General features: G+C 41.5%; 1 protein-coding gene across 1 annotated transcript in view; it reads left to right on the top strand.

The window, feature by feature from the left end:
- Positions 1-24024, top strand: part of LOC132817644 (melanophilin-like) — a 121359-nt gene that overhangs the window by 18240 nt on the left and 79095 nt on the right. Inside the window, exons 2-7 of the mRNA XM_060828144.1 lie at positions 1944-2165; positions 12582-12683; positions 16748-16769; positions 17058-17283; positions 17453-17506; positions 22761-22846. Coding sequence (XP_060684127.1) covers positions 1944-2165; positions 12582-12683; positions 16748-16769; positions 17058-17283; positions 17453-17506; positions 22761-22846 — 712 coding nt within the window. The remainder of the gene's footprint in view (positions 1-1943; positions 2166-12581; positions 12684-16747; positions 16770-17057; positions 17284-17452; positions 17507-22760; positions 22847-24024) is intronic.

Genomic DNA, 24024 nt, shown 5'->3' with positions numbered 1-24024 from the left:
TGGAGACCAAGTGTCTTTCCTACAAATCTTAGATGATCTTTTAATTCAACATATTTTCAATGCTACTAATTTCACTTCCTGATTTTACTTTTGCTGCACTAAATTTGAGTATCATGAGGTAATGTTAAGCTAGAAAATCGTGTCTTTAGGATATAAATCATGAGGCCAAGCAAATATCACGCCAGTGACTAGCTGTGGTTTCTTCACACATGATTTCTCTGTTTTATCAAAACAGCAAATGTTTTATACACTGTCAACAAAGCCTGTCTGTGCCCTTGATCAATTTTTTATAGAACAAGACGTCAGCCTCTGTGTCGGCTCTGTTTGGTTGAATTTTTGGGGCATGTGAAAACTGAACTGGAGGCTGTTGGAAAGGGGCTACAAATACTGGCACTGACCAGCCTGCATTTTCAGGACCCCATTAGAATTGGAGAAAGAAAATTTGAAAATGGCAACTGGACTTTTACTGGCTGCCTGCTGCAGACCAGGGGATATGGGTGAAGATATGGTCAGGGCGAAGTTTTTAAGCTGCCTAACAATAGTTGCAGTATAGGTTAGAATATGCAGGAAAAAATAAATAGGATATGTTAAGAACATGCTATGAACGAGCTGCAATTACACTGGCTGATTAAAATCTGTATGTAGATTGCTGATCTGATTCACCCAAAGGTAAAAAAAATGAGTTATTAGAGTAGATATGTGACAGTTTCCAGGGACACCAAGCACTTGTCAAATGCCTTTTGGAAATCTAAGTGATAGGTTGGTCCAAAGATCTCTGTTGCTTGTTACCTCCTCAATGAATTGTAATAAAATGTTTGTATATAAAATCACATAACTTTTACAATGCAGAGACCATTCAGGTCATCAGTGGAGCAGGCTTGTGCAGGTAATTGGTCTACTCTTGCTCGGTGTTTTTCTATTGTTCAGTGGAAATCAAACATTTAACATTTGACTGGTGAGTCTACCACAGTTATTCTAACACAGGTTTGCGGTCTTTGTTCAATGCACTGCAACATACTGCAGCAGACCAAGAAGGCAACTCACTATTACCTTCTAAAGGGACAGGCAATAAATGGTGGTCCAGCCAGCAATTCTCATATTTCATGAACAGACTCTTTGAAAAAGGAAATGTTGGGTTGTAAATGTGTAGGTTCAAACTGTAGTGTCACCTTGCAGCTGTCATAGCAATATATTTGGGCTTTTGAAGCAAAAAAAAGTACCTGACATGCAAAAGTAAATCTTACTTCTATGGCTCTTATGATCTTGTGATTTAAATTTTCCAGAACGTGTTTTAATGACTATGAAAGGATTGTTACCAATGTGGGAATATTTCTAAAAGAAATATGAAACTGAAGTCCAATAAATCCAAACAAAGGGCACTAGAGTTGGGCAAAAAAGTGTAACTTATAAGTTGTTGTATCATTTATGTAATACTAATAGATGATCTATTTCTATAATGTAGAGAGGTCATGGAATTAAGCTTTTAGAACTGATTGATGCTTCTGTCTTATTTCTTGTTCTATTGGCTTGGGTATCTGGTTCTACGTATTGCAAAGACTGGTACATGCATTGCACTTTCATATATCAAGATAGTTTTGACTAATTTTCATATGAGTTATACATATTGGGTGCACACCTTACGCAATCAATTCAAGAGATCATTGAATCTTATTGGACTTTAAATCCAAATTCCTGATCAGACCAATCAGTGCACATATTTCTATATTTTCTCCTATAATGTTTGTTTCCTAAATTTGAAGAACAAATTTACAATTAGCTCCCATCTGTAACATGTTATTTTCATAGCAACAATAAGAATGTAAATTGTACAGTAATGCAGTGCTTGCACCAAATTTTGCAGTCAATATGTTTTCCACTTTGATTCACTCATCCTTTCTCCTATATTTCTTTCTGTTCTTTCTATCCTGCTTCCTGCTGCCTAGAGAATTAAGGTCTAAGGTTGAGGAAGAAACGACTAAGAGGAAGTTTCTTACAAAGCAAGCCAAGTTTAATGAAGGTCATTGCATTCACTGCCTGGAACCCTTTCAGTTCCTGGTGAACAGCAAGCGTCGATGTCTGGATTGCAGTCTGTACACCTGCAAAAGCTGTAGCAAATTCAACAAAAAGGAGTTTGGCTGGGTGTGTGATTCCTGCCGGATTGCCAGGTAAGGCAGTACTTGGAACCAACCTCCTGTGTGCATGCAAGTCTGTTTTCCTCATATAACGTGGAATCCCTCTTCCTCATGTATGTACTTATCAAATTCCTCTCACTACCCTGTAATTTCTTTTCTTGATGTACACACCTTCCATTATTTACTTATAGATTCCAAGAGATGTACAGCATGTTCATTCCAGCTTGTCAATGCCAACCAGATATCCTAAATTAATCTAGTCCTGTTTGTCAGCATTTGGCCCATATCCCTCTAAACTCTTCCTATTCATATACCAATCCAAATGCCTTTTAAATGTTGTAATTGTACCAGCCTCCACCATTTCCTCTGGCAGCTCATTCCATACACATACCACCCTCTGCGTGAAAACGCAGCCTCTTAGGTCCCTTTTAGATTTTTCTCCTCTCACCAAAAGCTATGCCCGCTAGTTCTGGACATGCCCACCCCAGGGAAAAAAACTTGTCTGTTTACCCTATGGCATGCACCTCATGATTTTATATATTTCCCCTGTCATTTTCTCTTCAGACTCCGACTAGAGTTTTTACAGCTGTGAGTGGCTCCCATTGCCATTATACATTTGTAGACTCGGCCTCAACAAACGAGGTAGAGCATTTCAGTGTCACGCTTGATCCTTCCTCAGCCAGAAGTTTGTAAATATATTTTCCATAATGATCAGGAGTGAAACACCGACTGATTTTTTTTTCATGAGCTCAATAGTCCTGAGGACAATTGCTATGTCCCAGCTTCCAGTTATTTCAGCACAGTTTGGGGATTCAACCTTCCTAGGTTAGCTTGCTGGATGGTGGATTTATTCATTGTTTTCCAAGGTGTGCCTCAAGGGCATTTAGCTGTGATACCAGCATCAAGTGGCTATGGTGACTGGTATCTTCCTTTCTCAGCGGCCAGTTCTTTTCATGTAGCAGCTGAGAACGTGCTGCAGTGTGTCACAATTCATCATTTGTATTAATATCCATAAAGTGACACAGGCTTTCTACATGAGGAAAGGGGTCTTCATTTCCTATAATCCTCGAAGAAAAACAGACTCGATTGAAAGGACTCATGGATTTGCCAGGATAGTAGGCATGGTGTAGGGTGCCAAAGACTGTACCCCTGGCATTGGTGAGCCCTACATCAATGGGAAATGATACCCACATTTATTTCATAAATGTACTTTGGTGTGTGAACACAGCAAGAAATTCATCTTGATGATTATCCTTTAATCTGGCGATGTGAAACAAAGGGTTAACTCCACTATTGCACTAATAAGAGCTAACCATATGCATAGGGAGCTACATTATAGTGATGAGTTTAAGAGGTTGAGAGGCGACCTTATAGAGGTTTATAAAGTAATGAGAAGTGTAGATAGAGCTAATAGTAGTATCTTTTCCCTGGGATGTGGGATTTCATGACCAGGGGCACATTATTAAGGTGAGAGGAGAGAGTTTTTAAAAAAGACATGAGAGATCATTTTTTTAGACAGAGGGTCGTTTGTGGGTGGAAAAAACTTGCTGAGGAGGTGATGCATGTGAGTACAATTACATTTAAAAGACATTTGGATAAGGACCAAGTACATGAGTAGGACCAGGAGCTGGCAAACTAGTTTAGTTTGGGATTATGTTCAGCATGGACTGGTTGGACCAAATGGCCTGTTTCCATGCTGTAAGACTCTATGTAAAATCTAATGGAACTGGAAACGAAGCCTATACACGTCCTCTCTTACCACCCTTTCCGTATAGTTATGTTTAATAAATCCTATTATTATTTAGCATATTTAATATGTAGACTGATCTTGCTACATGGTAGCAGATGGTGGCTAGACCAGGGAACTGAATATAAGAGCACTTGAACTGAATCCCAGAGGCTGTGAAGTCTTACAGTTGAAGGTTGACGCCAGCCCAGTGACCTGAGCCCCATATTGGGCAAAGTACCTGAAGAGAAGCTCAACTGCAACAGTAAGCCATGAGAAACAGGCATGAATGCTCACTGAGGCACCTGCAGAGAGTGCAAGAAGATACTAGGCACAGTGGGTGGCATTAAGGGAATCCTACAAACAGGCACTAGGCCCAGTCGGTATTATAGAAGGTTGAGTGTCAAGAGAAAGATCAAGACAGAGTTGCATTGTCGGCACTGGAAAAGGAAAACAGCCGCAAAGCATTGAAAGTATACTTTGTTGCAACTTTCAGACGCTCGATGTCACCCTAACAATGATAAGCTCATAAGAAAAAGGAAGATGAGCTGGCCATTCAACCCATCAAGCCTTGCTTTGCCTATCAATAAGTTAATGGCTGAGCTGATTGTAGCCATAACTCCATTTTTTTTCCTACCTGTTCCCTTTGAATCCCCTGTAGATCAAAATCTGTGTAGCTCAGACTTGAGCTCTTATTTGAAACTAAGTTCCCTAGCTTTAAATTCCCCTGTCAAATCTTACATGTTTCAATAAGGTTCATCACGTATTCTTCTCAACTCCGTATAGACCTAACCAGCACAACTTTTCATCATGATTCCTGAAGAAGGGCTCATGACCGAAACGTCGATTCTCCTGCTGTTTGGATGCTGCCTGACCTGCTGCACTTTTCCAGCAACACATTTTCAGCTCTGATCTCCAGCATCTGCAGTGATCCCAGGAATCAGCCTCATCCGCCCTTTCTGAATTACTTCCAATGAAGGTTTATCCCTCTTTAAGGTGACCAACAATGTACATGGTTCTTTAGTGATTCCTGATGAAGGGCTTTTTCTCAAAACATCGATTCTCCTGCTCCTCGGATGCTGCCTGATCTGCTGTCCTTTTTCCAGCATCGCACTCTTGGCACAGTTCTTTAGTGTCTGGTGTCACCAATGCCCTGCATATTTGTAACAATATTGCTTGACTGCCAAATTCCATTCCCCCTGCAACAAAGTCAAACATTCTTTTTGTCTTTCTAATTGTTTTTCATATCTGAATGCAAACCTTTTGTGATTCATGTACAAGGTCTCCCAGATCCCTCTGTAGAGCAGCATTCTGCCAACTCTCTTCATTTATATAATATTCTGCTTTCCTATTCTTTGCGCACAAGAGGCAACCTTACAGCCTCACAGTTAATTTGCTATTCCGCAATCTGGCTCAAGACCTGCTTATTTACCTGTAAGCCCAAATAGTGATTGGCAGTGAATAGTTAAAGGCCACGGTGTTGCAGTCGTGCCTGATCCATTCATCATTTAACACTGTCACAATTAAACATCGCAATGGGGAGCTGGAACTCAAATATAGCACACTCCTGATTTTCTGCCAAGATGTGACCAGTGATTGGAAAAAGCTAGCACTTTGATTCACTTGCATGGAAATCCACACATCTGCTGATATGGAGCTTGAGTTTGACACTACTTTGCTGCTCCAAGTTCTTCTGCACTTCGGTATTTGAGAGTTTAATGTGCTGGAAACCAGTCTGGACAGTCCCTTTTACTTTGTTCTGACAGTGCATTACCCATACATTATTGTAACTATTACTGGAGTTCTGCAAGACCTTCTCCCAGATTTGCCTATCTGTATTCCTCTTGTACAGAAAACAGTGATTAGCACTGCTTCCTCACAGCACCAGGCGCCTGGGTTCAATTCCAGCCTCGGACAACTGTCTGTGTGGAGTTTGCATGTTCGCCCCGTGTCTGCGTGGGTTTGCTCCGGTTTCCTCCCACAGTCCAAAGGTGTGCAGGTCAGGTGAATTGGCCGTGCTAAATTGCCTATGGTGTTCAGGCATGTGTAGGTTAGGTGCATTAGTTAGGTGCAAATGTAGGATAATAGGGTAGGAGAATGGGTCTGTGTGGGTTATTCTTCAGAGGGTTGGTGCAGACTTGTTGGGCCGAAGGGCCTGTTTTCCCACGAAGGATGTTATGAAAACACCATAATGTTTCACACGATTAGCTTTAATGAGCAGAATTATATCCATTCAGGAGTGAAAAAGTACTCTAATGATTTTTTTTCAGTCCAGTTTCCCATTTGTCTTGTTATGTTGCTGGAAACCCCAGATAAAGGATCATTTGCCAACATACAACACCTCATCATGATTTAAAAGAGTAGGTGGGAGAAGAATGTCAATCTAAACTTGATAGTTCAGCCAAATGTTTATTGCATTTAAGGCATTTCCACATTTTGCTTGAAAGCTTCTTGCATGTTGTTTATTCACTTCTCTTATTAAAGCAGCTTCCATTGCCTGTGACTTGCAATCGATCTGCCCAGTAGAACTTCATCAGCTGATAAACTCCTCAGAGGAAGCAAGTGCTATGTCCTGGGGACATTTATGATGCACATGTAAATGTCAATGTGTTGATGTTGGTCACATCCTAGTCCTAAAGTGATTAAAACAGAGTGGAACTTCATTTGTGAATGCAATCGAGACACCAGACTGGAAATTATAGTCATTTTGTCGATGTCTATACTGAAATTTTCTGTCATGCATTCTAAAATGGATGTAACGCAGGAGCAACCTGCACTGGCAAATGGAACGTGAGGAAAGCACCAAACAGACACCATATATCACTTGTGGAAAATCTGCAATTTGTGCTAATTAGGCAGATTGACAAGCATATAGTCAGAGAAGTTTTTAGATTATGTTACTGATAGGAGCAGATAATGCAAGCTAGGTATTAGTAAGGAGAAATGAAATTCACTTCAAGAACATCGAAACATTAGAAACGTGACTCTTTCCTGCTGCATTTAAAATTCTGAGCTGAATTTTACAGAATTTTGAACCAACATATTACACAGACTTCATCTGAATTTGACCCGTTTCAATGAGAGAAAATGCATCTGTGCAATGATCGATGAATTAGTTTAAACAGTGAGCACATTTGTGTTATGTTTGTTGATACTTTTACATTCAGACATTTCCCCTAGCCTTTGTTTGAATTGTACAGAAGAACCCATCCTTCAATTTCTTGGTAAATAATGAAACAAAAGTCACGTCTAACTTTTCTCATATTATGGTAATATGTTGTGCAGTACAGCATGTGTTGAATCACATTTGCTGTGCTCTGAATCAATAGACAGCATTACTAACCTCATCGGTAAAAACAGAAATGGGTTTGGGGTAATTCTTTGCACCCAGCTTGTAAGGATGGCAATGCAGCTGAAAAAGGGGCTGCACTGTTCTAATTGTAGGTTTGTAAGTTTGACCTCACTGCTCATGTGGGATAGAAGAATTCCCTATATGTGCATATCAACAACAGATGGCTTTCCTCTTCAAAGATCGCAATTTCCCCTCCCAAGTGGGTGACGATGCCCTCCAGCACATCTCCTCCACTTCCTGCGTCTCTGCCCTTGAACCCACCCCTCCAATCACAACCAGGACAGAACCCCCCTAGTCCTCACCTTCCGCCACCAACCTTTGGGTACATCACATCATCCTCTGCCATGTCTGCCACCTACAAACAGACCCCACCAACAGAGATATATTTCGCTCCCCATCCCTATTTGCGTTCCAAGCGACCATTCCCTCTGCGACTCCCTTGTTAGATCCACGCGCCCCACTAACCTATCTTCCACTCCCAGCACCTTCCCCTGCCACCGCAAGAAGTGCAAACCCTGTGCCACACCTCCCCACTTACTTCCATCCAACACCCCAAAGGATCTTTACACATCCAATTAAGATTTACCTGAACCTCCACACACATCATCTCCTGTGTCCATTGCTCCCGATGTGGTCTCGTACATTGGAGAGACAGGATGCCAACTTGCGGAATGTTTCAGAGAACACCTCCGTGACACATGCACTAAACAACCCCACTGCCCCGTGGTCGAATACTTTAACTCCCCCTCCCACTCTACCAAGGCCATGCAAGTCCTGAGCAACCTCTACTGCCAAACCGTTACCAATGCCTGGAGGAAGAATACCTTATTTTCCACCTTGGGACCCTCCAACCAAACAGGATCAATATGGATTTCACCAGTTTCCTCACTTTCTCTCCCCCCACCTTATCCCAGATCTAACCTTCCAACTTGGCACCGCTCTCTTAAACTGTTGTACCTGTCCATTTTCCTTCCCACACATCTGCTACACCCTCCTCTCTAACCTAACTACTTCACGCCCATTTTCATCTACCCATTACATTCCCAGCTACCTTTCCCCCAGCCCCACACCCCTCCCATTTATCTCTCGGTCCCCTTGGCCCACAAGCCTCATTCCTGATGAAGGGCTTATGCTCAAAATGTCAATTCTCCAGCTCCTCGGATGCTGATTCACTGGTTGTACTTTTCCGGCATCACACTTTTTGACTCTAATCTCCAGCATCTGAAGTCCTCACTTTCTCCATAAGAACAACAATGCTGAGCATTCACACAACTTGATCACCATCTTCTGGTAGAATGGAAGTATTGGGACATGTTGTGAAGCAACACGGTAACCACTTTTTAATCGATTACATGTTTTTCGCAAGAATTGTGTTATCCTCTAATAAATTCATTTTCTTTATCATTTACAATTTTTTTTCAACTTAATTACTGATGATAATCTTCATTCCTGTGCACATTCTTTCTTGTTCTTCTTAAGCTCCCAGTACTCTGCCTTATATGTTCATTTTCTTCCTCGTTTAGTTTTCGCAGTCTCCGGATCCCCACACACTCCTCAATGTAAAAAACTGAGAGCTTGCATGCCTTTAAATTATCTTTCCCCCTACAACCCATTCATTTCTTCATCAATAAGCCTTGATCTGCTTCTGTGCTCGTTTCACATTCATAGTGGTGGGCAAAGGGCTCTTACATTATAAATGTGAACTTTCTGACCCTGACCTTTTCAGGAGTAATCGCACTTTCCGAACACTCCTGTGGGTCATCAGGGAGATGGGGCAAATATCCTTTCATTCTTCCAGAGATTAGTTTGGCCTCCACCCTCACAGGGAGATCAGGGCACCCTCCACAGATGTCAGGAACTGTATGTTTAAAATGAAACTTTAGCTTGGCCAGTGCCCTGGATTCTTTTTACAACTGGACTTCAGCCAATGATCCCTTGGGTTTAGCTGTTGTTTTTGTATCTTGCAATATGAGTTATCTGATTTGTAGGCCAATTGGCACTTGAACGTTAGTTAATAAAATTCTAGATCCTTTTGAGAACAATGCATACGTTATTCTGTAAAGCATATCGAGTATCAAAGGTTCAGCATCAAGCCACGTGTCAGACGCTCACACTCTGCCTGCTTGGAAAATATCTATAGCTCATTTAAAACATTGTTAACTATTTATTGAGACATTACTCGTAACTCCTTAAAAGAAAATTGCTTAATGGTGGAAACATTTTTTTATATTGAATCAGTTGCCAGGAATGGATAATGTACTGTTAGATTGGCAGTGTCTAACCGGTTCTTTATGGTTTGATCAAAACGAATACCTGAAGATGTGCGCTTTAATGTAAAGCAAAATTATTAGCTTCCTCTGATTTTAGATACATGTAAATCAATGAGTGAATCTATTAGCTTAAGCCACTTTAGAAATATTTTAACAATTGAGTCTCATAGCCTTTTGCCTGTCAGGGACTTTCCAGGTGATGGCCTGCACTTAGAACTCTATTTCAGTTTCCACAGACACCGTCTGCGAACCCCGCTCTGATGGTGAAAGGTTCCCCAGAGCTGGGAAAAGTCCCCAGTATTAATACTATTCTGTATTGAATATTACAAACTCTATTGCCATCTCTGAGTGCTGTCCCAAGTAATCCTCTATGCTTAGTGGTCACAAACAAATCCACGTGCTGCTGCAAAACAGCCTGTTACCAACTCAAAAGGCAAGTTAATTACGGTTACCTTCCAGCCAAAACAGGCTGCTTTTACATTCTGTCCTGTTTTCCTGTATTTTCCTTCAATTGCTTGTTGGCATGTCCAATTAACCTTGAACAATAAAGTGCTAATGACCTAGTTTGTGGAGATCATTTTTGAGCTAATACTGGTAAGTATATATATACATATGTTTTCATATACAGAGCAACCTCAATTATCTGAAGGATACGGGTGAGCAATATTTAATTCAGTTAATCAAATTCCAGATAATCGAATGCTGGATAACAAGTTTAGCCGAGCTTCAGGACCATGTGAGCTTGCTGGATAATCCGATATTTGGATAATTGAATGCTGAATAATCAAGGCTCCTCTGTACACAAGCCTGCACTGAAGTGATCACAATATGTGAAAGAAGCATAACAAAGGACCTGAGATACCAGTAGGAAACATACAAGGGTTCTGTGGGTGATTTGATCAGTGCTGCTTCGGATGTTCTACATTACTTCTTACTACTTTATGAGGTGCTGTTTCATCTTTGCACTATCAGCTGAATATAAGAGCATACGAAATAGAAGCAGTAATAGGTCATTCTGTCCATCATTATGGCATTCCATAAGATCATAGCTGACTTCTACTTCACCCTGCTTTTTTTTGTCTGTACTCTCTCAACCTCCACTCCCTACCCTATAACCCTCGACTCCCTTTGTCAATCAATAATCTATCCATCAGTCTTGAATGCATTCGATGATCCAGCCTCCACTGCTTTTGTGGAAGAGAATTCCAAACATTAACAACCCCCCAAGAGAAGAGCATTTACCCTTGTCAAGGGCAGACGATGGCCCAGTGGTATTTTCGCTGACAGTTGGTCCATAGACAAGGTAATGAGGATCTGGATTTGAATCTCTCCATGGCAGATGGTGGAGTTTGAATTCGATAAAAGTCTGGAATTAAGAGTCTAATGATGACCACAAATCCTTTACAGATTGTCAAGAAAAGCCCATCTGATTCAGAAATGTCCTTTAGGGAAGGAAACTGTCATCCTTATCTGGTCTGGCCTCCATGTGACTCCAGACCCACCGCAACATGGTTGATTTTTAACAATTAGGGATGAACAATAAATGCTGGCCTAATGGTGATATCCTCATCCTGTCATTGAATAGAAAAAGTCTCCATAAGGTCACCTCTCATTTGTTAAAACTCCAAGGGGTGTAGATCCAAACCTGCTAATCTTTCCTCATTAGACCAACCCCTCATCCCAGATATCAGCCAGGTGAACATACTCTAAATTGCTTTCAACGCAAATAAAGTGACCATGATTGCATACAGTATTGTAGGTGCAGCCTTACCAGCATAGTGTAAACTTATACTGCCCTCTTTCTGTTCCTACTTTTAGTGAAAGGCCAGCATTTGCCTTCCTGCATTCTAGGTGTACCTTCATGTTAATCTTTCGTAATTCATGTACAAAGATCACTTCTCAATGTGGTATACTGCAGTCTTTCTCCATTTAAATAATATTCTGCTTTTTGATTCTTCCTGCCAAGTAGAGAACATCACATTTTGCCTCAGTATATTCTATCTTTAAAGTTTTACCCACTCACTTAATTGATCTACATCCCTTTGTGAGCCTCTCCCAACTGCTTTCCTAGTGGTCTTAGTATTCGCATCAAATTTGGCTGCAGTATATTTGATGGCTTCATTCAAGTTCACCAGGTATTGAAGCAAAGTGGATAGGGATAAGGTAAGTGATGCATTGTTCGGTATAGGTCGGGGTGGGTGAGAGAAATTGAGTCTAGGGAGGGTGGGTATTGGGCCTAGGGAAGGTTATGGATTTGGGGGATAGGAGAGTCATGTCCAGCATGGATGTGGGTGTTGGGGAAGTATGGGGGGGGGCAGATTGGGTCAGTTGGGGCTGGCTCATTTGGGATCTGGGGTAAGAGGGGTGCCTGGGACATATTGGATCAGGTTCTGATGAGTGTATGTGGTCTGGAGAGGTGTGGTTGGAGGTTTGTGAGCTGAGTATTGGCTGAGTAAGTATTTACTTAACTTTAACAGAATCCCCTAAACCCTCCAGTTTAAGTGAAGATTTTCAGAGGTTTCTAGGTGGAGAGGAATTGCTGAGCAGAATCTTCAGTTTCCCAGGCTGTTCCTTCAGAGTCTGCTCTGTTTAGGCATTCCACAGGGTCCACATACATGTGCAATTCCCATCTACTGTACACTGGAGTAATGACCCACCTCACAGCAGAAATTCTGGACCAATATTCTCAGCTGTAACCTTCCAATCTGGAAGTGACAGTCAAGTCAGCTAACCAAACCAAGGTACAATTCCTGTAATTTTGTCCTGAGGGGGTCATAAGAGCTTCGTGTTTATTCTTTTATGGGAATTTAAATGGTGGAGGGTGGATGGCATAATTGAATGAAAAGATGAAGAACCAAATATGGAGGCGCAGAGAAAGGATAACATAAAGTGGTAAGATCAGGTAAAATTTAACCATGAGGTAGATAAGACAAAAGAAGTGACTCAAAAACCACATCTGGTGCTTATTTATTTGTTAGATGTTGACATCCAATGAGAGATAATCAGTGATGATAATACCCTATGTCAGTATCTCTTTTAAAAGGTGGGCTTATGCTAAAGCCTACATAACTGGTTTCAATTGCATGCCTGTATACTTTCAGGATTGTAAATACTGGGTCACTCGATTGGTTTTACAACTGTGTGAGATCTCGTTTCAAAAGTTTTGGAAGTGCAAAGGTGATGCATTCTTTGCACAGAAGAATTCAACCTGGAGAAAAGCACTCCCTCCGAAACTTAGGTATGCTATTTCATTCTTTCCAGTCAAGTTCTTATTGACTTTGTAATCTGAAGTTACACCCTAAGTGCTCGAAAATATTTAATTTCTAACAAAGAGAAGTGGCTTTGATGAATGCTTTATGGCACTGACCGTTGACGGTTAGATAAGACACACATTATCACATGTGCACCTTGCTTCCTTTCCACGCGCACCTAATCCGTCTCCCACGTTTGTTGAAAATGTATTGAGGGAGAGCTTAGGGTGTGGGTTTGCTCACTGAGCTGTAGGTTTGATATCCAGACGTTTCATTACCCGGCCAGGTAACATCATCAGTGACGACCTCGAAGTGAAGCGAAGCTGTTGTCTCCTGCTTTCTATTTATATGTTTGTCCTGGATGGGGTTCCTGGGGTTTGTGATGATGTCATTTCCTGTTCGTTGATAGAGGGAGAGTTTTTCCAAAGGTGGGTACAGAAAAGGTAGGAGCGGGAGGCAAGAGGTGGTGGGATGATATTGGAGACAGCAATACAAGGAAATGGACAAATACGGTTTTACACATTGTTCATGCAATGAGACTAGCAAAGCATCTTCACCTGAAAAGTTGACCATGAACATGGGTTGGGGACATTAGAATAACTGAATTGCAGCAGAAGTAAACTGTTTGGAAAGCTTAAGCCCTGCTGTTCCATTTGATAAGATTACAACTGATCTGATTGTGGTCTCACCTCTACCCTCCTCGCTATCTTCTGTACCCCGTAAATCCCTTATCAATCAAGAATTTATGTAACTCAGCTTTAAGAAATATTCAATTCTGCCACTATTACTCTGGAAAAAAAATTCCACAGACTATTAACTCTCTGAGAGAAAATAAATTAGTGTCATTTCTATCTCAAATGGAATCCCGTTATTTTTGAACTATGTTCTTGAATTCCAATCTCTCTCATAATGATGATCATTCTCTCAGCATTCAACCTGTCAAATCACTCCTGCATTTTATATACCTCTCATTCTTCCATAAGTAAACAGATACAGACCCAAGCTGTTGAACATTTCTTCATTAGCCCTTCGTTTAAGGAATTAATCAAGCAAACTTTCTATGTTTCTCTGTTTCTAATCTTTTTTTTCAAAATGGGAATGAAATTGTACTCAGTACTGCAGGTGTCCTCTTACCAATGTCCTGTAGTAATACATCCTACTTTTAAATTCTATTCTCTTGAAATAAATGACCACATTTAATTTGCCTTCTTAATCATTTGCTGTACCTGCTTTCTAACATTTTGTGTAAAAAGTGAGGCCTGCAGATGCTGGAGATCACAGCTGAAAATGTGTTGCTGGTTAAAGCACAGCAGGTCAGGCAGCATCCAAGGAACAGGAAATTCGACGTTTCGGGCATAAGCCCTTGAAGGGCTCTGGCCCGAAACGTCGAATTTCCTGTTCCTTGGATGCTACCTGGCCTGCTGTGCTTTAACCAGCAACACATTTCTAACATTTTGTGATTTGTAAACATTGCAGCAAGTTCTCTCTTTATTGCCCAATTCTGAAATCTCTAACATTTTGTTTTTCATTCTTCTTACCAAGTTCACATTTTCCCCCATTATGCTGAATTGGCAATTTTTTTGGCCCACTCACTCCAATGTTTCCCTTTGCAGCCTCCTTAAGTCCTGTTCATCACATACATTCCTACCCATCTTTGTATCAGCAGCAAATTTTAATGACCATATATTCATCTCTTCATCCAAGTTGTTGATCGTAAGTAATAGAGGCCTCTACATTGATCCCTGTGCCATTCCGGTAGTCAGATCTTGCCAACCCACTTTGGTCCTCAAGTTCCCAGAGTGTTTATCCAGCTGCAGCTAATGTACCCTCCATCGTAGTGTCAAGGGCAGAAACTGCTGGCCTCTGACTGACTGGATGTTTCTTGTGGGTGGGCCTTCCAAACCCATGGACCTAATTCCAGCAGAAAGCCTTCAGGTGTCCTTGGAACTGCCTCATTGCTGAATAGTCTGGCAGGATTATCTTAGAAGATTCAGTATGGGTATCTCCAGCTTTCCAGCCACCCCTGCTATCTAGAAGTGCCGTGCCATGTTCATTTAGTTATTCTTTTCATTTTAAATATTGTAGCTACTCATCCATCTGTTTTTATATTTCTCACTCTTTTTTTCCTACTTTAAATTTCCCTTTTTAGTCATTCATTGCTGGTTTTTAAATTCTGCCCAATCTCCTGATTGATTATTAACTGCACAAAATTATACATTATAGCTTTACTTTCCATATTCACCCACAGGTGGTGTATCCTAATAGTTTTTCTCAATGGCATGTACCTTTTACTGAATGTTATGAAATACCTTCTGATTTACTTGTCACTGCATGTCTACTGTTCTAACCTTTCACCTAATTTCCAAGTTCACTTTACCTGGCTGTCTTTCTAATCTTCTAATTGCCATTTTTTAGTTTAGAAATCTAGCCTTAGGCTCATTCACCTCTCCCTCAAACTGAATGTGAAATTCAATCATGTTATGATCATTTCTCCCTAGATACTCCTTTACCTATGAGGGAATTAATCAATCCTGCCTCTTTGCACACTGCCAGGTATGGAATAGCCATCTCTCTGGTTGGTTGTAGAATCTACAACTCTAATAAATTGTCCTAAAAAGACTCAATGAGCTCATCTTCTAAATTATCTTTAATCTGATTAAAGTCCAAATTTGGATTAAAATCACCCATCATTATTGCTGTAATTCCCCCCCCCATTATTTCTCCTGTCTAACCTTTCCTACAGAGTGGTCATTGTTAGTCAGCCGATGAACTATTCCTACAAGTGACTTCTTAGCTTTGCTATTTTTCATCTGTACATAAGCAAAATCTACACTTTGAGGATTAGAACTAGGAATATTTCTCTCCCTCTTGCACTAATGTCGTCCTTAATTAACAGAGCTTTCTAACCATCTTTCCCGAGCCCCCTTTCCTTCCAAAATACAAATTGCCCTTAATATTTAGTTATTATGACGTAGATCAGCCCTTGTCATCTTATGTCACCTTTTCAGCACATGACATCTCTGTAATGGCAATTAGGTCAGATAAATTTATTTCTATTTGCGCTGACAATGCCACCTATTTGTTATGAATGTTCTGGGCATTCACTCCGATGCACACCGGCATCTTCCTGACCTCTTGATGGGATAGGGTGCCTGGAGTGAGGTCAGGATCCCTCATCTTCCTCTGGGCTAGCCAGCAAATGTCTGCATCAGAGACTGGGAGCAATGAAATGAAGCTGCCACTCACATGCAGCAGATACTGACTGTTCTTCTGGTCCCTCTACATTGACTGCCCCTGGAAGCAGCCATGCAGCACACTCACTGGAGCCACAATATTAGAAAGAACATGGGCAGAACCCTCTGCCTTTTGTCGCAGGCTGATCTTTGTACCCTCTGCCAGATATTGGCCTGTTTGCTTGCACAGTTCAGTCAGCCTATGAATGGCACACTCCAGAAGCTCATTGTTATATACTGGGATCAGAAACCACAGCCGCCTCTAGTTGTGAGCCCTTGCTAGTGCAACATTCACCAAATTAGAACCCAGTTCTATAATCCATACATGGTTTGGGAATGGCATTTGGAAACTGCATTGAAAAATCTAATGATTTGCCAGTGAAGTGAGCCATCGCCTTTAGCCAAGGTTTTATTCAGATCTAGGTGCTTGACGTGCAGCTAGGATTGGCAGCTTAGATGATTCCACATTAGAGGATTGTAAATATCTGATCTCCCCTTCGCCATAGACAAGTTCCCTTTGCCCAACTGTCAGCTCTTCTTGCTCTTTGAAGGGGATGAAATACTTTATGTCAGGCATCTCAGGCCCCATCTCTGCATGTTTGTGGTGATCTTGCATGTTCTCCTCCTGCGAGGAGAGCAAAATGTTAACAGGCATTAGATGGGGATATGAGCCAAAGAAATGCGTCTGAATTGTTGTCATTGTTGCTGCCAGTTTGTGCACAGAGAGTTCCGACCACCAGCAATGTTATAAAATGAGTAAAGAGAAAAGAAGGAAAGAAAATGGAATGAAGATGGTCATAAAAACGTATCACTAGACCGGATGTGATACACATGCTCATGTGATCAAAAGACTGAAGATGGGAGCACTGTCAGAGATTTGACGATCGATCTGAGTGAAATAGTTTTTGGTCTTTGGAGCATTCCAAGTTGCTGTTTAAATGAGAAAAATGTCATGGCATGATCAAAATACATAAAGGAGCCTGTTACCTCCAAATTGGCCTCCCACATTTTAAAGTATGCAGGGAATGGAGTGTTTGCCTCCTTACGTCCACATTCCTTCTGCTTTGTCAAGTAGCTGACATATTATTCTCAGAACCGTTACAAGCTTTCACTGCCACTCAGCACAAGAGGGGGGGGGCTTGCAGTAAAGGATGGAGAAGGATCTCCTAGAACTGCAATGATTATGGAGGCACAGCTGCACGTGGGTCTCCTGGGGGATCATTGGAGAGGAAATGGTCCAAACCATATAAGGAAGAATTTATCAATCCAGTTATTGAAAGTTTATGATGTCTACCTGTTTGAGAAACTGGCCTATACCAGTAAGCTTATTTTTTCCTTCCCTAGGGACATCATTGGTGATTTGCAAGTTGTCTTTCAGGCTAATGGACTTTAGTGCTCTTCTGCGATACATTCAAGTGTCTTGTTATTTTGAGGAATACCATAAATCCAGTTGATGTTTTATTTTAATGTATGCCTGACCTCTTGCAGACACACACTATGAACGAGATGGATTTGATCATGTGTTAGAAAGTTACTTGCATGGTGAGTGAACTTCAGAATCTTTCATTTATTTTCTATTTTACACTTACCTTATTGATATTACTTTTGGACTCCAATGCTGAGTAACAGTAAGAGTTGGACTCCTCCTACCCTATGGCTCTCAGCAGACTAGGTGACCCATCTGGTAAACAAAATGAAGAGCACACGTACAGAATGGGTGTCAAGTAGTTCATCTTGGCAATATTCAACTGGACAGCATGTCAACCAACTCCCAAGTATGGCTTTCAAATGAAACATTGTTTGGGTTTGTGGCCTATGGCAAAGGATAAATGAATACATTAGACTACATTAAGTGCTGTGAAATGCCAGTGACTGCTAGGCACAATATCACTTTGTGTTGGAGATAAAAGACTTGTGATGATGCCAATGTAATTTGTCCATAATGTACTGTGAGACACACTCACTCCTTGTGTAGCAATGTAAAATAAGGCTGCTGACTCATGAGCATCACATTGTCATTGTCTTTCATAGTCAAGGTCTACCCCATTGATTCTGAACATCATTTGCTGTGCTGGGAATGGATAGGTGTGATAGTAGACTTACATCAGAGAACATGGGAGGAAGTTTGAGTGGAGCATGAAAATTTGGCATGGACTGAATGGCCTGTTTCTGATTTGTACATTCCAGATAATCTTATACTCCATTACGAACTGAAGCACATTGTGTACATTTGTACAGTGGCATTAGCATTTAATATACTTTATTAATCTGTAGTACATACACTGTGAAATGAAAGATATGGGAAAGTAAAGAAATATCCATTTGTTCCTTCCGAGGAGAAGGGACCAGGAGCAAAGAAATATGTTTTTGTAAAAGCACCTTTGATGTTTCCAGGATGATGGTTCATGCGTAATTCATTAGTATAGTAACCACTGTAATGAGGGAGACATGGCTGACCTGGTGGCTCATTGGTTAGCACTGCTGTCTCACAGCGCCAGGGACCTGTGTTCGATTCCACCTTCGAGCAACTGTCTTGCAATTTCTCCCGTTACCTGTGTGGGTTTCCTCCGGGTGTTCTGGTGTCCTTCCTCAGTCCAAAGATGTACACGTTAGGTGGATTAACCATGCTAAATTGCCTGGAGTGTCTAGGGATGTGCGGGCTAGGTGGGTTAACCATGGGAAGTGTAGGGTGGTTCTGGGAGGGATGCTCTTCAGAGGTTCGGTGTGGACCTGATGGGCTGAATGGCCTGCTTTCACACTGTAGGGATTCTATGAACTAATGTTCTGCAGAGGTACCTATTTTTACCTTTCTAAATCATGAAGCAAGCTCAGTGGAAAATGGTGAATCAACACCTGTTGATGTCAATGACATATTCAGGCCAAAAAGGCTTATTGTGATGCAGTGTTATATAGGCAAGGGGACTGCAGCTGCAGAACCTTTAAGGTTAGCAATACAATCGGAAGCTGGATTGGAGGCTGCAGAGAGGGGAAACTACAGACACAGGATGATGGAGGAGACATCTGGAACTCCTTTGCTCCAGACAAGCTGCCCTTAAGCAACTACTCAGATCCAGGTTCTGTTAGGATGGACACCTCCCTCACCACCATTGCTGCACTGCTATTTTCCATCCTCTTAAAATCCTGGAGTATAAGAGACCAACTTGCTATGGCATCCTTTTTGTTATCTAATGCAACAATCCAAGCAGGGATGAATTATTATCCTTGTACGAAGGCAAAGGACTCAGGCTGCTGGAAATCTGCAACAAACACGGGGAATGCGGGAGAAACTCCAGCAGGTCTGGTAGCATCTGTGGAGGGAGAAAAACGGTGAGTGTTTGAGTCCGGTATGATTCTTTTTCAGCGCTGAAAGGTGTTGGAAAATGTTTTTGTGACAAACTTTCAACAGAGGCCCAGTGAAAAAGACAAATGGGGTTGTTAATGGTGCAGAAAGAATGAGATGTAATAAGGCTGTGAAATAAGGTATGAAAGGGAGAGAATTGATCCTCCTCACTCATAGCAAAACAACCAAAATATAACTAAAATAAGGCTTGCGCGGGGTGGGGGGGCGGAGGGTGGTAGTAGTAGTGAAGAGATGATGTAAGAAAAATGGAAAACAGACTTAATGTGGTCAGTTTCTGAAGTTATTCAGTTGCATATTGAAACATCGAGGCAGCAGATGAGCTGTTGTTCCTTGACCTTGCACTCTGCTACATTGGAACCTAGCAGCAGGCCCAGGAAACACATCTTAACACAAGAGCAAGGTGCCTGATTGAAATGGCAAGCAGCTGGGAGCTCCGGGTACGGTGTTCCACAAAGTTGTCGCCTAGTCTGCCTTTACTCTCAATGTAAGGGAGACCACATTGTGAGCAGCGAGTACAGTAACCTGGATTGAAAGAAGTACAAGAGCAATGGTATTTCACTTGGAAGGTGGGTTTGATTAGATTAGATTCCCAAAAAGTGTGGAAACAGGCCATTTGGCCCCACCAATCCACACCGACCCTCCAAAGAGTAACTCACCCGGACCCATTTCCCTCTGACTAATGCACCTGACACTACGGGCAATTTTAGCATGGCCAATTCACGTGACTGACAAACCTTTGGAGTGTGGGAGGAAACCAGAGCACCCAGATGAAACCCGCACAGACAGGGAGAATGTGCAAACTCCACACAGACCAATTGCCCAAGTCTGGAATTGAACCCAGATCCCTAGCACTGTGAGACTGCAGTGCTAACCACTGAGACACCGTGCTGCCCGTGCCATCACTTTTGGGGCCTTGGACTGTGAGATGGGAGAAGGTAAATGGGTAAGTGTTATTGCATTTGCATAGGAAACATTAGCAGTGATTGCAGATAAGGCGTATTCTATTATAATTCTCTTATTACTATTGGAATTGTAGCACCCCACTCTCTACATCTCTCTGTCTTTCTTTTCTCTCTTTCTCTCCATATCTCTCCGTCTCTCTCCTCCTGCTGTGACCAGCTAGCAGCATGATTTATATTCCAATCCCTCAAGTTATCTGAATGGCTATACATACAGAGAGTGGAATGTTCAATGAGACTTGGGTGTCCTCATACACCAGTCACTAAAAGGAAGCACCCAGATGCAGCAGGCGATGAAGAAGGCAAATGGTATACAGTATTAGGCTTCATAGCGAGAGGATTTAAATGCAGGAACAGACATGACTTGCTGCAGTGATTCAGGAGGCTGGGAGAACACAGGAGGCTGGGAGAACACAGCAAGCCAGGCTGCATCAAAAGGTGGAGAAGTGGATGTTTCGGATGTAACCCTTCTTCAGGACTGTGGGGGTGGGGTGGGGAGGTTGGTTAAGGGGAGCTGCAAATAAAAGGGGTGGCAGGGGCAGGGTGGCGAAGTGGGAATAGGTGGAGACAGAGGATACAACCTGGTTGGTCAGTGGGACGGATGAATCCAGTTGGTGAGGAATGGAAGGGAGGGGGTGAACTGGGAAGAGGGAGTAGGGGGATGGGAAGGGAGATTATTTGAAATTGGAGAACCCATTGTTGAGGGGGAGAAAGTGAGCACTGCACATGCTGGAGAACAGAGTCGAAAAGTATGGTGCTGGAAAAGCACAACCGGTCAGGCAGCATCCAAACTTATTGGTGTAGCCTCCGGGCTTTAGCTTTGGAGAGTCTATGTCTGAAACATTGTGTGTAATTTTGATCTCCTTAGCTGAGGAAGAATGTTCTTGCTACAAAGTGAGTGCAGGGAAGGTTTACCAGACTGATTGCTGGAATGGCAGGACTGACGTATGAGGAGATTTTGAATTCGGAATATATTCTCTAGAGTTCAGAAGATTGAGGAGGATTCTCCTAGAAACCTGTAAGATTCTAACAGGACTAGACAGGGTGCGTGCAGGAAAAATGTTCCTGATGGTAGAGAGTCTTGAAACACAGATTGTTGTCTAAGGATAAGGGATAAGCCATTTAGGACTGAGTGGGCATTTTATCAAAAGTTTTTTGAAAGTCCATGTACATCACATCATTAGCATCACCCTCATCTAATGTCACTGTGACTTTCTCCAAAAACTCAAACCCAGTTAGCCCAGCTCTTGGAAGGAGAGGGTTCAGAAGAGATTTCCCAGGATGTTGCCGGGTGTGCAAGGTTTGAATCATAAAGAAAGGATGGATAGGCTTGGACTTTTTTCACTAGAATGTAGGAGGTTGAGAGGTGACCTGATAGAAGTTTATAAAATATAAGGTATTGATAGATGTCTTTTCCCTCAATTGGGAGATTTCAAGATCAGAGGGCATATTTTTACGTTGAGAGGAGAGAGATTTTAAAAAGACATAAGGCAAACGTTTTACACCGAGAGTGGTTCGCATGTGGAATGAACTTCCTAATTGGTGGATGTGGGTACAATTACAATGTTCAAAAGACATTTGGAAAGACACATGAATAGGAAAGGTTTGGAGAGATATGGTCAGGAGCAGGCAGGTGGAACTAGTTTAGTTTACGATTATGTTCAGCATGAACTGGTTGGACCGAAGGGTCTATTTCCATGCTGTATGACTCTATAAAGGGAAGGGAACCCTGTAGTTGCACTTGACACTTCCTGACCTCAAAGTGGTTAATGCTGACGATAGGCAGATGAAATGTTGCCTCTACCCTTAACCATATAGTTGATAACTTGACAAGTAAATACGATCTCACTGTTCTAAATATTTCATGGCTGTTATAAAATAGTGTGAGAAAAACACAAACCTAATCCACGAAGCAACTGTATGATCTATCAGACTTCCGCTCTATATTCCACTAGGAGAGGAAAAAATAAAATTTAATGGATAATTTCCGTCAATTAAACAAACTATTTCCCAGTTACATAAACCTGTTACTGTGGCTGCTTATATCCTGTCAGCTCCAGAATCTGTTACCTATTGTGTGACTGCTTCATTTATTAAGTGGGAGAGATTTGATTGACCAAATATCTCTTAAATTTAAAAGACATCCCACTGTCAACAACAAGAACAGAAGTTACCTTAATTCCTCACGGTCACTAATTAAGCATGGAGTTGATTAATACCAGTTTACGTCAAGCAGTCACATTTGCTTCCTGTGTCTTAGTCCAAGTGCTCCCTTTCTGAATTGATGTGCGTGCCAGGGAAAGGATATTGTGGCATTGAACCATAAGTGAAATTGATGTTCTGTACCCTTCCCCTGGAGTGCACAACATTACGTGACGTTAGAACACGCAGCTTTGTAGGGTGCTAAGATTTCACAGCCAGGCACCATTCACAACATTAATGATGTGTTTTTCTCTCCTGTCTTCCATCGTTGAAGGTGAATACAATGCTCAGATGATGGCAGAAGTAATTGAAGAGGATGAAAATGCTCTTGATAATGAAGAGGCTCATCGCTATAGTGTAGTAATGTCCTTTTTAGATGTTTGGTTTTGGAAATGATAATCATTTGAGGAGTAAGAATTTACTTTAATGTTGTTTTCTGTTTTGAAAGGATTTCCTTAATCATCGTGGTAATTTAAATACTGTATTTATTGTATGACATATGCTGACATTCACCAAATGCAACTGCATTGATAGATGTATACTGTACTAATGAATTACTTACATTGGAAATGGCACCTAATTGAGGCTAAGTGTACAACTCAAAAGATGTCTGTACAAAGGACAGAAGGGCTTTCTGGTGCACTGTAGTGTCCCTATCTTTAAGCTAGGAGGCCCCCGTTCAGGTCAGAGGTGTGTTATAACATCTCTGAGCAGGTTGATTAGAAAATATCAACAAAGGACAAACATTGTCATGGGTTATGGACTAAATTATGGAAGTTTACTTGTTATTGCTTCCATCTAAATATTCCATGTTACATCCTACAAATCTTGAAAGGTTTAAAATATCATAGAGTCATGGAGAAGAGGCTCTTTGGCCCATCAAGACAATATGCTACTACCAAAACTCGTCCCACTTCGCCACTCTGGGCCCACAGTCATAAAGGTTATGACACTTTGAGTGCTCATCCAAGTACTTTTTAAAGGTTGTGAGGTTTCCTATCTCGGATACCCTCCCTGGCAGTATATTCCAGAGCCCCACCACCTGGAGGAAGAAAAATTGTCTCAAGCCCCCTCTAACCTTCCTGCCTTTCACTTTAAAATTATGCCATCTTCAACTAAGGACAACAGCTGCTTTCTATTTGCCTTATCCATGTCCCTCATAATCTCGACACCTCTAATAGGTCCCTCCTCAACCTTCTGTGCTCCAAAGAAAACAACTGGAAGTTAACCAGCCTCGCTTCATAGCTTGATAAATCTTAATCCTACATGACTAGGAAAGCGATTGTCACAGATTCCATCCTTGCAATATTTGAGTCTGGTGTAACTTTAGTTCCTCTCTCTAATCCTGGCATGTGGTTCCTGTAAATAATGTCATTTCCCCCAAGTCTTTATACCTGTTTATCTTACTAGCAGCTTCTCCAAATTTCTCTTTCTAGTTTGATAATTTTCTTTACATTCATTCATTCCTGGTTTGTATTCCGAATCTTTAACTTGTGTTTATTAATGATTCTGTCTCTTCACATTGGTATCTGTTTAGT

This window comes from Hemiscyllium ocellatum, chromosome 7 (assembly GCF_020745735.1).
Source record: "Hemiscyllium ocellatum isolate sHemOce1 chromosome 7, sHemOce1.pat.X.cur, whole genome shotgun sequence".
Classification (NCBI taxonomy): Eukaryota; Metazoa; Chordata; class Chondrichthyes; order Orectolobiformes; family Hemiscylliidae; genus Hemiscyllium; species Hemiscyllium ocellatum.
Note: the sequence above shows the minus strand (reverse complement) of the source record. Positions and strands in the feature narration are given on the sequence as shown.